The sequence below is a fragment of the Corvus brachyrhynchos genome, unplaced genomic scaffold (assembly GCF_000691975.1).
Source record: "Corvus brachyrhynchos isolate BGI_N302 unplaced genomic scaffold, ASM69197v1 scaffold65, whole genome shotgun sequence".
In the NCBI taxonomy this organism is placed as follows: domain Eukaryota; kingdom Metazoa; phylum Chordata; class Aves; order Passeriformes; family Corvidae; genus Corvus; species Corvus brachyrhynchos.
In genome coordinates, this window is record NW_008238365.1 from 3,855,176 (window position 1) to 3,868,230 (window position 13,055).

The window sequence follows — 13,055 nt, forward strand, 5'->3', positions numbered from 1 at the left end:
AGCGGCAGCAGCGGCAGGCGCGGGAGACCGGGCTGTGCCCCGTGCGCAGGGAGCTCTACACGCAGTGCTTTGGTCAGTGCCCGCGGTGCTCGTGCTCCTCACACAGCTGACACTCAAAGGACAGGCTGTCGGGAGATGCCTACACATGAACACCAGCTTAAAATCCTCTTAGTTATCCTCTTAGTTGCGCTTAAACCAACAGTTTATTTAAAGTAACTTAAACCCGTGTGTACCTTACACACTCTAATGACAGAGAGCTGGTCTCTGAAAGGCAAGGGATGGCCCCAGGTTGGAGAGCAGGATCCTCTGAAAGCTCCCCCATAACTGCAACAAGTCATTACACATTTTTAAGTGTTTGCTCTTATAGCTTTAGGGGATCAGCATCACTGGCATTACCTGAGGAGCTGTACCATCACTCGGCTTTTACCTGCTGCACTTAATGCTACAGCTGCAATGTAACAAAACAAATCAATTACTACTATTCTAGTAAATTCTTGGTTGTGTGGTGCAGGGAATGGGTAAGAGGAGCAGCTCTGGCCCTGTGTGTGTCCAGCACTCCCAAAGAACAGGCTATTGTTCTTATTTGCAGACGAGCTGATCCGCCAGACCACGGTGAGCTGTGCAGAGCGGGGGCTGCTGCTGCTGCGGGTCCGGGACGAGCTGCAGCTGACCCTGTCTGCCTACCAGGCGCTGTACGAGAGCAGCGTAGCCTTCGGCGTGCGCAAGGCACTGCAGGCCGAGCAGGGCAAGGCCCACATGGAGAAAAGGGTGAGTGGGGCTGTTCACCCCATGGTAGATGGGGTGAGCGTTCTGCATGTGCTACAAAACATGATAGCAAATTTTATATCCTTAAATCCATTGTTTCCATTTCCACGGGATGGCGGCAAAGACCATCAAAATATTCAGCTCACTGTCCTTGGGCTTAGCTGCACTTCTGAAGCTTGTTCTACAGCTTTAAAGACTGTACTACACACACCTTTGTCCTGTCTTAATTGCAAATTGACTATTTGCCAACAAAACTTGAGACATCCGTACTGTTTTCAAAGATTGCAGAGCTGGAAGAGGAAAACAGGGAGCTGGAAAAACAAGTGAGCGAAGAGAAAGCAAAATGTGAGGCTATTGAAAGGCAAGAAAATGAACGGCGAGAAATAGAAGAGAAGAAACACAGCGAAGAGGTTCTGTTCCTCAAACGGACAAACCAGCAGCTGAAGGTCAGTAAAAATCCAGAATTCCAAATACTAGTGGTAAAATTCTCATTAAAACCATTAAAGCCCTAGTAACACAACACACCATTTAACATTAAATATTACCCAAGAACAACTGTGCGGGGACTGGACAATTATTTGTGCATGTGGCTTTGGGGAGAACAGAGCTTCTGCTCTGTACTTCATTTTTAAAAGGAAGAAAATCCCACATCTTTTGAGTAAGGAAAGAATGTCACCCTGAACAACATCAAATGTTTCTGGCTACAGCTAAAAATATTTCCCTTAGAGCAAGCTGCTTTTCCTGCAGATCCTACTTTCTAACCCACATTTTCAGGCTGTCTTGGAATGTTTTAGGACACAAAATCTTGGATCAGATGTATGTGTTGCCCCTGAATCCATTTCTTCCTTGAAGAACCTGTACTTCACCAGCTGTGTGTGCCACTGCTGTGGGTTACTGTGGTGGCTGCTCCCATCAATCCACTAACTGGCATCAAGTTGTCTCAGTAATCACAAAACTTGCTGTTCCCCGCTACTCTTGTCCCAGAGTCAGTTTGTGTTCCAAATGCTAGAGATCCAAATACTTAATTTAGCTCACATAGTCCAGCCTGAAATCGGAGAATTCAGACCACTGTTTCAACAGCTTTTATTTAATTTCCCCCTCGATGCTTCACATTCTAAACCGAGTCTCTCATTGTACGGAGCCAAGGCCAGCTCTGTTCCCCCCAGAATGCAACAAGTGTGCATGCCAGGAACGACAAACTAATTTATAAAACATGTAGGAATGGAACGGCTGGGGAACAAATCTGGCCTGGCTCTCCTGGCAGCAGTGCAGCGTCCCTCAGCTCCTCACAGTGAACATGCAACAGAAAATGTAGCCCTTCATATCACTGCAGGTTTATTTTTTATGTTAGGGAATCTAATTTGTCTCACTGTCTCGTTTGTTTTTCAGACCCAACTTGAAAGCATTGTTGCAGCAAAGAATTAATTGTTCTGTTGTCCTCAAGGCAGGCTCAGAAGAGCTGTCAGAGCAAGAAGCTTGCAATTAGTGACAAAGATTTGTCTTCCTAAAACGATCTTGAGTTTTCACTTACCAGTAACAGCAGGCAGTGTAACTGTGTTCTTTCTCTCTTGAGTTGAAATTCAAGAACTTCATTAATTACTGTTCCCTCTTTCAGTGCCATCTCAGCAGTCAGCTCTTTGAACAGTGAACTTGTCTGGGACTTGCCTGTTGGTAACGTGCTAATGACCTTCAAAGCAATAACTAATATTTTTAAATGCAAACTTCTGACATTATTAATTTGAAAATGTTGTAGAAGATATATAAAAGTGTCTGCAAGAAATATAAGTCACATGCACCAAGAAAGAAATGGCAGCTCACTCTTGGACAGGTGTCTTGGGGGTATTTCCTTGAGTACCTGCAAGCTGGTGTCAACTGTACATCAAAATCCCTTGTTGGAACCATCAGCAGTAACTGAGCACAGGCAACACCAAAGCTCTGGGTGTGATCGTTTCTAGTGAAATGAAGGGGCACGATGGCAGTCATAGATTCACTTCTCAATGGAAGCAAATGAAATCCCTGCTTGAGGTACCTGTGTAAGCAGCTGGTTACATAGCAAGTGAACATGGGAAAGAGAATTCCCTGTAGTCATGTGAAAAACCCCATAAAGCCAGTTTCCAGAAAAAAACCCACCCAAACCCCACCACTGAGCAACACTGGAATAGCTGCTTGGCTACTGCAGTGTTTGCTGGCCTGGGACGGTGATGTGGAAATACCATCAGCTCCAACTGCAAAAAGAACTTTCAGATGATGCAGAAACAAAGAGAGATGCTGCTCCTGGGGCCAGGACAGACCGGTCACACTGGGCTTTGAACAGGAACCACAAGTTTTATAGTAAAAAAAGCCACCGCATACTAGAGCTGTTTTATGTAAAATTTAATAGAATAAGCAGCTATTGCTTATGTTTGTATTTTTTGTGCTTTGATCTTTGTTCCTCCAAGCCAGTTTTTTTCTTGTTCTTATTCTTATTTTTCACGTTGTGAGTTTCATAATACCGGACTCCGACTTTCTTGGAGCGCTGCTGCCTCTCGGCTCGTCTCCTCTGCAAACACAAAACACATTAGCAAATCCCCAGCATCCAGAGTCTCAGTGTCTGCAACTCTACAATGGTGTTCACTTCGCATTCCACATGCCTTAAGTAAAATAAATAATTTCAAACAAAATGTTACTAATATGACTCTATACGGAACCCACCCCCACCGGCTGTTCTGACAGTAAGCTCCACTTCAGTCTTTACAGAGGAAGTCAGCAAGATACAAGATGCAGTCTGGTGTGCCGAGTCAGGTAAGAGGGGTGTAACAGAAGTTGTGACAGAATATTCATAAGAGAATCAGTTTTCATTCCCCTTCTGTTCATGCCCAAAGTCTCAAAGCTCTTCAGTGATAACAGGCAATCCAAGGATAAAAAAGCCAGCTTATTTCCCTGCTCAGTTGTACTATAGGAAATCACACTTACTTCTTTGGATGTGAGTTTCTTACAAGGCTGTTTATCCAACTGGTCATCATCATCATCACCTTCCTCTTCTGCTTTCCTCTTTCTTTTCTTCTCTGTGCTGCCTGCAAACAGCAGAGATCACACACTTGGTATCTTCCAGAACACTCATTTGTTTGAAGAACTGAGGTCACCATCTCAACTCCTCAAGCAACACATTCCCTTGGCTGCATTTAAGAGTTTCTACCCAAACAACATGAATGTTCCTCACGAGAGAATCATCAGCTATTACAGTGAAAACTGCTCTCAAGAAGCAGATTGTTCCAGCCCCATTCAAGTCCAGGAAAATTCCAGTCCTGTCTCCCACCCAATTGTGCCTTTACTCAAACTGACTACAGCAACTGAAGCTATAGCAGAACCTATAGCCTGAAGTATCTCTGCTTTTATAACATCCCAAACCCCGTCCACTCCTTCCTGTGTAACACCCCAGCGAAGGGGAGCTGCTTTGGCTGCAGCCTGCCCAGAGCCCAGGCTGCTGGAACTCAACACTTGCCCTCACTGTATCTTCCCTCACTAAGAGGGATGTCTCCCATCACACAAGTGTTCTATAGGAAGGCTACAGCAGCTCAGCAGCAGCCCTCGGGTCAGCTGAAGGGAGATTTCAGTAGTTTTAGGGGAAAAGAACTTGCACACGGGATCCAATGGATGCTTCTCCCCTTAACGCCCTTTTTTCTCTGGCTCATAGGATTTCCAAATGTAGATTAAGAACATCTACTAATCTTGTTTTACCTCTGTCTTCAATTTCTTTGGGTTCTTCAGCCTTCTGCATGGATTTTGCAAACACTTTGTCACTCAGTCCCTTAGGGATTCTACAGAAGATAAAACCAGTAATAAAAGATTGTTGTTACACAAACTGTGACCACCTCTGAGAAGCCATTGGACTCCAGCAGATCTCAGTCCCCCATCAGCATCAAAGCCACAGTCTTTGCACGAAAATATTGCAGTACCCTTGTCACTGGAGTTGCTGTGCCCGTGCGCTATGTGAGAGAGAAAACGAAGCACTCAAACCTTGAAATCTCAGTCCTCACAAGGCTGGTGAGTGAGCTTTGCTAAAACTGGGCCAGCTGTATGGGCCAGGATTCTCTGCACATGCACGAAGACCCAGGCATATCCAGCCTTGGTATTACCCAACATCAAGGAGAGATCCAAGGACAGTATTGCTGCCCAGAGTACAAAGAAAATGGTAATTTTAATCCATAGTTTAAGAGGCAGCTTTCCAAAAGTGAGAACATTTTTAATTTGCTGGTAAATAGCACTTCTTGGAATAATCTTTCAAAAACAAACTGCTACTTGGCCAAATTTCCAGCCCTTATAGCTAAGCCAGATAAGCTGTGGCAACTTGTGTGTGGCAGCACAGGGGAACTTTGGTAAGTCAAGAATGGAGTCAAACTACAGCAGAGCCTCATCAATCCTTTTTTCCCCTGCAGTGTATTGGACAGATTCAGGTACCTTATTGCTGAGAATCTCTTGGCCTTGGCTTTATCCAGAAATTTTTTGTATTTTGCAATCTTGTCCTCCAAAGCCCTAAGAACTGCTTTAGAGCTCTCCTGGGCACCTGGTGCAGCCACCTGCAATTGCTCCTCTCCCGGATCCTGATGTTGCTCATTCTCCTCTTCCTCCTCCTCCTCCTCCTGCTTCTCCTCTCCAGAGGAATCATCGTCTGTGTCATCAAAACCTGGCACATCCACAGGAACCAGGTCTTCTTCTGAGAACTGAGGTGCCACATTAATCCTGCCGAAGTTCTGCCGAACGTGGGACATGAGCTGCCTGATTTCGGTGTTTGTGTTGTTACCCTCTTCTGGTCCCACACCTGATGCCACTGACTCAGAGACTTTCTCCTCAGTACTATCTTGGCTGGATGTCACAGATGCTTCCAACACAGGAGGCTGCAAGGAAGAGCATCATGGATATATTATCCCCCAAAGTCTGTCCTACCATCTTCAGGAACCATTTCCATTTTGTCTCTTTGGAAAAAGCCTAAGATGACAACGTGATTACTGACATTTCTGGTAGTCAGTAATGGCTCAGACATCTCTGTAAAGAGCACCTGGTCTTCACCAAATTCAAGTGTCACTGAAGGACCAGGCTTGGGCAGAGCCCAGGACATGCACTGCCCAAGTCTCATGGCACTCTGGGAAAAGCAGCAGTGAATACCATTAGGAAAATCAAATATGTGGGAAGAGGAGGCACAAGCATCACATTCTCACCTGGGGACCTGGTTGACCTGGTTCTGCATTTGGTGGCTTCACAAAAAAAGGGATTCTGCCCCTCTGCCAGTCATTGAGAACCATCTTGCTCACAGTCTGCAAGTCAGGCTCACCGCCCTGAAAAAACACAGGAACAATTTATGTCTGTGTTTGCAGGGCACACAGCCCTCCCATGCCCTGTAAGCAATAGAAACATTCCCATGTCCCATGTTCAGAACAGGCCACACGCTCTTCCAGCCCGCAAATGCAGGAAGATGTTGCACCTTTAGCAGTTTTCCAGTCCTAGCAGCAAGTTTTTCAAGGAAGTCTTCTGTATCCGTCCAGGAATCAATTTTGTATGTCTTCTTGATGTATTCTGCTTTGGCTCTTTCCAGCACGGCACCAATATGGTCTTCAGGGCTCTTAATCTTTTCAACTTGAACCTGAAAAGACATGGTAAAGGATCAACCCTTGGAAGTGTGCACTCATCCCTCTGAGACCATCACAGTGACAACAGGAAAGCTTTCCACCATCCAGTGCAGACACATACCACTCCCTTCAGCACAATGTCTGTCTCCGAGTCTCCTGATGGATAAACCACCCCGGGGCAGTCAATGAGAAAGGAGCACTTCTCCAGCCAGAAGGCAACATAATCCTGACATTGCAGTGTTTTTCTTCCAGCCCGCAAATGCAGGAAGATGTTGCACCTTTAGCAGTTTTCCAGTCCTAGCAGCAAGTTTTTCAAGGAAGTCTTCTGTATCCGTCCAGGAATCAATTTTGTATGTCTTCTTGATGTATTCTGCTTTGGCTCTTTCCAGCACGGCACCAATATGGTCTTCAGGGCTCTTAATCTTTTCAACTTGAACCTGAAAAGACATGGTAAAGGATCAACCCTTGGAAGTGTGCACTCATCCCTCTGAGACCATCACAGTGACAACAGGAAAGCTTTCCACCATCCAGTGCAGACACATACCACTCCCTTCAGCACAATGTCTGTCTCCGAGTCTCCTGATGGATAAACCACCCCGGGGCAGTCAATGAGAAAAATCCGCCGCATCAAGGTGATGTACTGCCAGACCTGAAAGACATCAGCAGTTCCCCATCAGTGCCTTCCACACAGTCCTTGTTTAATTTTTGAAGACCAGAGTCAGAGAAACAGAGCCTGACCCAGTGTTTGGATCAGGAGAGCAAAGACAGGGAACGAGGGCAGCTGAGCGTTCCCATCACAGCACTGCAGTAGAGCAGAGTGGGAATTTGGGAATGCTGCCAGAGCAGTGCCTCAGAGCAGGGACTGTCCATTAGCCTCTCCTCAGTGTCACACAACCTGTGCAGGTCAGTGCAGAACTTGACAAGGTCATTAGGCTGATTTCACATGAATTCTGCCTTCGACCACATTTGTATCTTTAACACAGGGATGTTCCTACCTTTGTTTCCCCTGCAATGGGGGCGACGCTGCAGACCTTCTTGGACCGCAGGGTATTGATCACTGAGCTCTTGCCAACATTGGGATAACCAATGAATCCTACACTGATCTGCTTCTTGTCAGAGTGTAACTGGTGAGAAATAACACATCCTTTTACACCTCGGAGTGAGGGAATTACCTCCTGAATTACCACGGCAGTCCTGAACCCCAAATGCTAACAAAGCAAAAGACCACACAGTAATCCCCCCAACCAACCACAGATCCCCAAAATTGTTCTGTACTTTGTACCTTTCCAAACTGCCTTAGGAGCTGTATGAAAGCACCTTTGCCAAATGGGTTTGTGAGGCTGGCATGGAAAGCGAGTGTTGGATACTCCTGGGAAAGGACAGCAACCCAGCGCTTCTGGAGAGGCAAAGAGGACTGGGTTAGAGACCCTGGGCTGGAGAGTGACACTATGTGCTCAGAGAGGACACAGCATCTGCACTGGGCTCACAACTGCAACTGGCCATGAACATTGCTAGGGAAGAACCTTTGAAGCACTTCCCCAACCCAACAGCCAAAAGCACTGAGTATTGTTTGTATAAAAGACAAACAATTTCCCAAAAACGCCTTCACTGCTAGCTAAAACTCATTATTTTAATGACATAAATCAAACCAGCTGGGGTGGATATGGATCCTAGGCAGACTAACATTCAGCATACTCTGGAGACAACAGCTGAATTGAACTCCAGACAGAGGAAGTAGGGAATTTGTGGCTGGTGTGTGTTGCTCAACTTGGCCAAACTTGGACAGATTTACATGGTAATAGTTACTTTTACTGCAGGCAAGCAGAGAACTCCCAGTGCCCCAGTTGCAGTATGCCCTTTCAGACCAGCATGGGGACTGGCATGGAGCTACAGCATAGCTACAACAGGAACAAAGAAGGTCCATGGAATAATAGGCAGGACTGTGCTTACAGTGGCCCAAGTAGGAACGAGATCACATTTGTTCAGGACAAAAATGAGATGTTTCCAGTGCTTCTCCTTTTTAAGGTAGGATTCCACATGAGGGGAGCGAGTGCCTATGGGATCCCGAGCATCAAGAACTTGAACAACAACATCTGATGAATCAATCACCTGAAAAATAAAAAATTCACACTGAAGTAAAGGATTTTGCAGAAAGCAAAATATCTGTACCTCCCAAATGAAAACTAGTCATATTTGAAACTACATCATTAATTTTAAAACCTTGTATCCTTCACAAACTGCTACTTCCCCACAGACTAGTGAAGTTCAGACTAACATCCACTGATGCTCCACTCTCTGTTCTCCTAAATCCCCTCCAAATTCAGCCTGGACAGCTGAATGACTTTTACCTGTTCTTATGCACCAGGGAAAGGAAACACTACACTCAAATGGGAAAACTAAATGGCTGCAGCACACAAACCCCCAGTGTTTGTCATCCATTCAGCAACAGCTCCCTTCTACCATTTCATAATGGATCAGGGTATAAAGGATGTTTTCTGGATCAATATGAAACACACAACCAAGCAGGAACCTGCTGTTAGTCCACTAAGTAACTACAGCAGGGAGCTGTCATTTTACAACTTGCTTCAAGCCAAGTGAATTTGTTTCACAGCTTTTTCCTGCAGTTTTGGCAGCCTCTTAGTGAAATCTGTTTTGCTCAATCATTCTGAGTGCTTTTAGATCCAAATGAAAAGGTTTTAAGCTACATTCAGAAATTTAGAGCAAAAAGTCAGGCAATTTCACACCTAAGAGTCACTGAGAGCACACAAACTGCTCATACCACCCCAATTCACTCAGTCTCAAGCTCTCTGGCAGCCATGGCAGCTCATGGGGAATTGAGGGTCAGAGCTCTCCCAAGATGACCCTATCAACATGCCAGCTGTTTTTAGCCTAAAGAAACTTAAGGGAACATGACTCTTTTACTTGTGGTGAAGACCCAGGAATCCAAGAGAAACTTACACCTTCACTCTGCCAGTCCTCTTCTAGATCATGGATTTTGAGAATGTTTGTTCCTGTAGGACAAGAGCTCAAGAACCAAGCTCAGCCAGGCAGAGATTTGGAAATGAAAATCTACTCTTTCTCATTGTTGCTGTACAGGATTTCAATGCTGTGCTGAAGCCCCTAACTGTGTAAAGGCTGACAGATGTGACTGCTGCAAATTCCAAGTGCCATTTACCTTGTAGAGCTCACCCCAGATTCTTTTGGACTGTCCTTTCTTAAAGATTTCCTCTTGTGCTTCATCCCTAGAAGACATCACCAGAAACATCAGCAACCACAGATACAGGGTCAGGGTCTTCTTCTCTTCTCTAAAGCCATTTACAGACAAAAGATGGGATAAAGCCCAAGTAATAGTTGGTATTTAGCCAAAATCCCATATTCAGCTTTCCTTACTCCTCACACAGTAACAGCATTCATGGAGGTACCAGATACTTCTTTAAAAACAAGGCTGGCTTTTCATACATGTAAACAATGAAACATTCTTCCTTTCCAGTCACCTTACACCGGTGTCCTCTGTCACCAGGTCTCGGTCTTTGCCCTGGTCATAAGACTCTGACGAGGCCTCAGCATTCTCCACCAGAGATTGCACGTCACTTGCAGACAGAGTTGGTCTTTTCCTTTGTGATTTGGGGCCAAACGTTGTTTCAAATGTTTCTGTGTCAAGAATGTGAACTCTGGAGGTCTGAGGGAAACATAGGTTGGTAAAAAAATAAACCCCAAGTACCATTTTTTCCATCTCTCATGACACACAGTGAAGGAGCCCCGAGTTCAGCACAGCCCTGGCAGCCTGTAACAAGTGACAGGCACTTCCCTAACAAAGTTTGAGTTTTCCAGCTCAAGCTTTGAGAAACACAAGAGTGGATATTTAATAAGCAACAAAACATTCTGCACTTGCCAACAAACCATGCTTCAGTTCTTCCACCATAAATGGTGTCAAATGCAATTACAACGACTGTGATGAAAATTCAGCTGCTATCTTTGATCATTTCTTATTTTTCTAACAAGAGCACAAATCTCGCCAAATTCTCAGATTTTTGTCAGGGATAATTACAATCAAAATTGCAGTTTTAAAAGCTTGCAGTGAAAGCTGGTTTTTCTTGGAACAGCAAACAATCTATCGCTGAAAGCAGCAATTTGTTTTTGCAATGCACATTTTAACACAACCTTTCCCCTAATTTAAATAACGTTCTTATGACATGAACTTAGAAAGTTTCCATATGACAAAATAGCTACCAAGAGTCCAAAGTAATGGTTTAGACACCGTGAAAAAATATGGCAGCAACTAAAACTTGATGTACTAGAAACAAAGGCTGAATGAACAAGAATTTCTGATACAGGATAAAACACACATGTTTGAGTTCAAATTCATTGCATGAGGGTCTGCAGTGCAAAGCAGCCTCAAAAAAGGCCCAGGAGCTGTTAGAAGCATTAGAACATCAGCTGGCACACGAACCTAGCAGAAATTAGATCATAGTATGATAATATCATAACCTATCACAGAAGGCTTTGGGCTGGAAGGGCCCTTAAAGCCCATCTCGTTCCTCCCCTGCCACAGGCAGCGACACCTTCCACTAGCCCAGGGTGCTTCAAGCCCCACCCAACCTGGCCTTGGACACTTCCAGGGATGGGGCAGCCACAGCTGCTCTGGGCACCCTGTGCCAGGGCCTGCCCACCCTCACAGGAAATAATTTTTGGGGTAATCTCCTATTGGAAAATGAGAATTTTTATTAAATAATGTATCTCTCTTCGCCATCACACTCGATGCCCAAAGTGACAGGGAATCAAAACCATCCTTCCCAAGGAATCCACTGCCCCTCCTAAGGCTTCCAGAACCCAATATTTCCCCAGACTGAGCAGAGACAGCACAGCTGTTCACAGGTAAATCACTGTCCTGGCAGCCCTGTGCACACACCTGCACAGCGAGTGATACCCACGTGTGGTTTGATCCGGTCATAGAACAGGGACATGGGCAGCTTCTTTTGCTTCATGATCACCCTGTAAGGATCTTTCATCACAGTCTCCATCTCCTCCTGGAACTTCTGTAGGGATGATTGCTTGATCACACGAGTATTTCCTGCATGTAAAAAACAAAGATTACACCTGGTCATTCCTAATCTTACCTGCTCCAAAGACCGTGGGGACATTAATAAAACATGAACTTTCCATCTAGGATCAAACATACCAGTGACAAACCCTGAGGGTTTTACTTGAGACCAAGCCCAAATAGCACAAATAGGCAGCCAATCCCTTTCTTTTCCACCATTTAAATGAAATTTTAAAAGTATCTCTAGGACACTTAACAGCCATACGCATAGGGAAACCCCAGGAAATGCCCATAGCAGCCAAAATAACCACTCTTAGGGGATTGTGTGGAAAGCAAACCCCCAAAGCACAAGTACAGGTGAGGGCCGACAACAGCAGGGGTCCCTCACCTTCCCTTTCAGCACCTGTCCCACACAGCTCTCAGACCACCACTCCAAAACTAACACCTTTCAACACACTAAGTTCAACAGCTTTTAAGCTTTCTGAGTCTGGAAGTTGGACAAAACTCACCAAACCATTTGATATTTGGTTCCACTCTTGCAACTGTGCCCGGTGCCACTGTTGACTGATACTGCAGAGGTTTGATCACTTTGCCATGTTTGTTCCTAAGGGACAATTGCAGACATGTCAGTGCACAGGAGCAGCACTGACCCCTCCAGCCCTTGTGTGTACCAGGCCAGAAGCAGAGCCACGAAATGCAGAGAGACCCTTCACCTACAGCCGGCTCTGCTGCGCGTTCCGTGCAGGTGAGCTAATCCAACCCTGAGCGGCAGCGATGGCAGTCAGAGCCCTTGCTCTCAGTCCAGCCTGGCCAGACCCTCCCTGCAGCTGGTTGTGTCAGCTCATGGGGCTGCAAAAGGCATCAAGTACCATTTTCTAGTAAATCCCACTGTGTTCTCTCATGGAGCCTTTTAACCAGTTCTGCCCACCAGCTCTGCAGGACTCATCAATACAAGATTCACCAGATGAGACCTAGTTTAAATTCAGCAATATTTCAAAATCCCTCCTCCCAGTTTGCTCTCCAAACAGTGGGAAATTTGGCAAAAGAAACCAAAAGTGCTGGTGTGAAACAGGACTCTCAGAACTGCCATGGCACAGACACGGTGGGCGTTGCTCCCCTGCCAGCGATCCCTGAGTGCAGCACAGAGGGTGCTGCAGCAGGTCCCTCCTTGGGGCACAGGGGGACCCTCTGTGAAGACGCTGAGGGGAGCTGAGGTTCTTCAGGCATTTTGGGGGGAGGAGCTTTTGAGCTACGCTGCTGTGGGAAATTCGGGAATTCTGGGTGTTTTGGGTCTCATGACATTCCAGGCAGATGCATCGAGTGTTTCCCAGCTGTATTCCTGGTACATCGCTGGGCTGCTGAGAGCTCGGGATCAAGCTCCCCAGCTCACGGGCTTACAGAGCACACGATGCAGTGACACCGTGCCAGTAAAGAGGCGTTCTGTCGCCTGTCCCTGGCGCGGCCCTGCCCGGCCGGTACCGGGAACGCGGCCAGGCCACGACCCACCGCGCTCACCTGCGCTCCTTCTGCCGGTACATGTTGAGGCGCCGGATGGTCGCTCGGTCTCGCATGTTGTTCCCTCCCTCGCCCCCGACGCGATCTGCGGAGACAAGAGAATATCAGCCCAGGTCCGGTCCGGTCCGGTC

General features: G+C 46.2%; 2 protein-coding genes across 3 annotated transcripts in view; one reads left to right on the plus strand and one right to left on the minus strand.

Annotated features, from left to right (window-relative positions):
• Positions 1-2,588, plus strand: part of DNALI1 (dynein axonemal light intermediate chain 1) — a 3,609-nt gene extending 1,021 nt beyond the window's left edge. The window contains exons 2-5 of the mRNA XM_008635233.2: positions 3-72; positions 590-768; positions 1,047-1,211; positions 2,155-2,588. Of these exons, the coding sequence (XP_008633455.1) occupies positions 3-72; positions 590-768; positions 1,047-1,211; positions 2,155-2,190 (450 nt within the window). The 3' untranslated portion in view covers positions 2,191-2,588. The remainder of the gene's footprint in view (positions 1-2; positions 73-589; positions 769-1,046; positions 1,212-2,154) is intronic.
• Positions 2,589-3,122: 534 nt separating this feature from the next.
• GNL2 (G protein nucleolar 2) lies at positions 3,123-13,033 on the minus strand. Of its 2 annotated transcripts, XM_017736253.1 has the most exons (16): positions 12,925-13,032; positions 11,919-12,013; positions 11,300-11,439; positions 9,863-10,047; positions 9,544-9,610; positions 8,319-8,477; positions 7,651-7,764; positions 7,364-7,492; positions 6,961-7,017; positions 6,490-6,537; positions 6,224-6,382; positions 5,961-6,077; positions 5,203-5,639; positions 4,483-4,562; positions 3,718-3,818; positions 3,123-3,304 (listed from the first exon to the last, which is right to left on the minus strand). In XM_017736253.1, exons 1-16 carry the CDS (start codon positions 12,978-12,980, stop codon positions 3,155-3,157), a joined length of 2,094 nt encoding a protein of 697 aa, XP_017591742.1. In that variant the 5' UTR covers positions 12,981-13,032; the 3' UTR covers positions 3,123-3,154. The 2 variants fall into 2 exon arrangements, with proteins under 2 accessions (XP_017591742.1, XP_017591740.1); XM_017736251.1 differs by lacking the exons at positions 6,224-6,382; positions 6,490-6,537 and adding an exon at positions 6,647-6,805 and having other exon boundaries at positions 6,913-7,017; positions 12,925-13,033.
• Between the last annotated feature and the right edge of the window lie 22 nt (positions 13,034-13,055).

Coding starts and splice junctions, on each gene's coding strand:
- GNL2 (XM_017736251.1), bottom strand. CDS start 12,980: ATGCGAGACCGAGCGACCATCCGGCGCCTCAACATGTACCGGCAGAAG. Junction 10,048..11,299: donor ATGACCGGATCAAACCACAC/GTGGGTATCACT, acceptor TGTTTCCCTCAG/ACCTCCAGAGTTCACATTCT. Junction 7,493..7,650: donor TCCTAAGGCAGTTTGGAAAG/GTACAAAGTACA, acceptor ATTTCTCACCAG/TTACACTCTGACAAGAAGCA.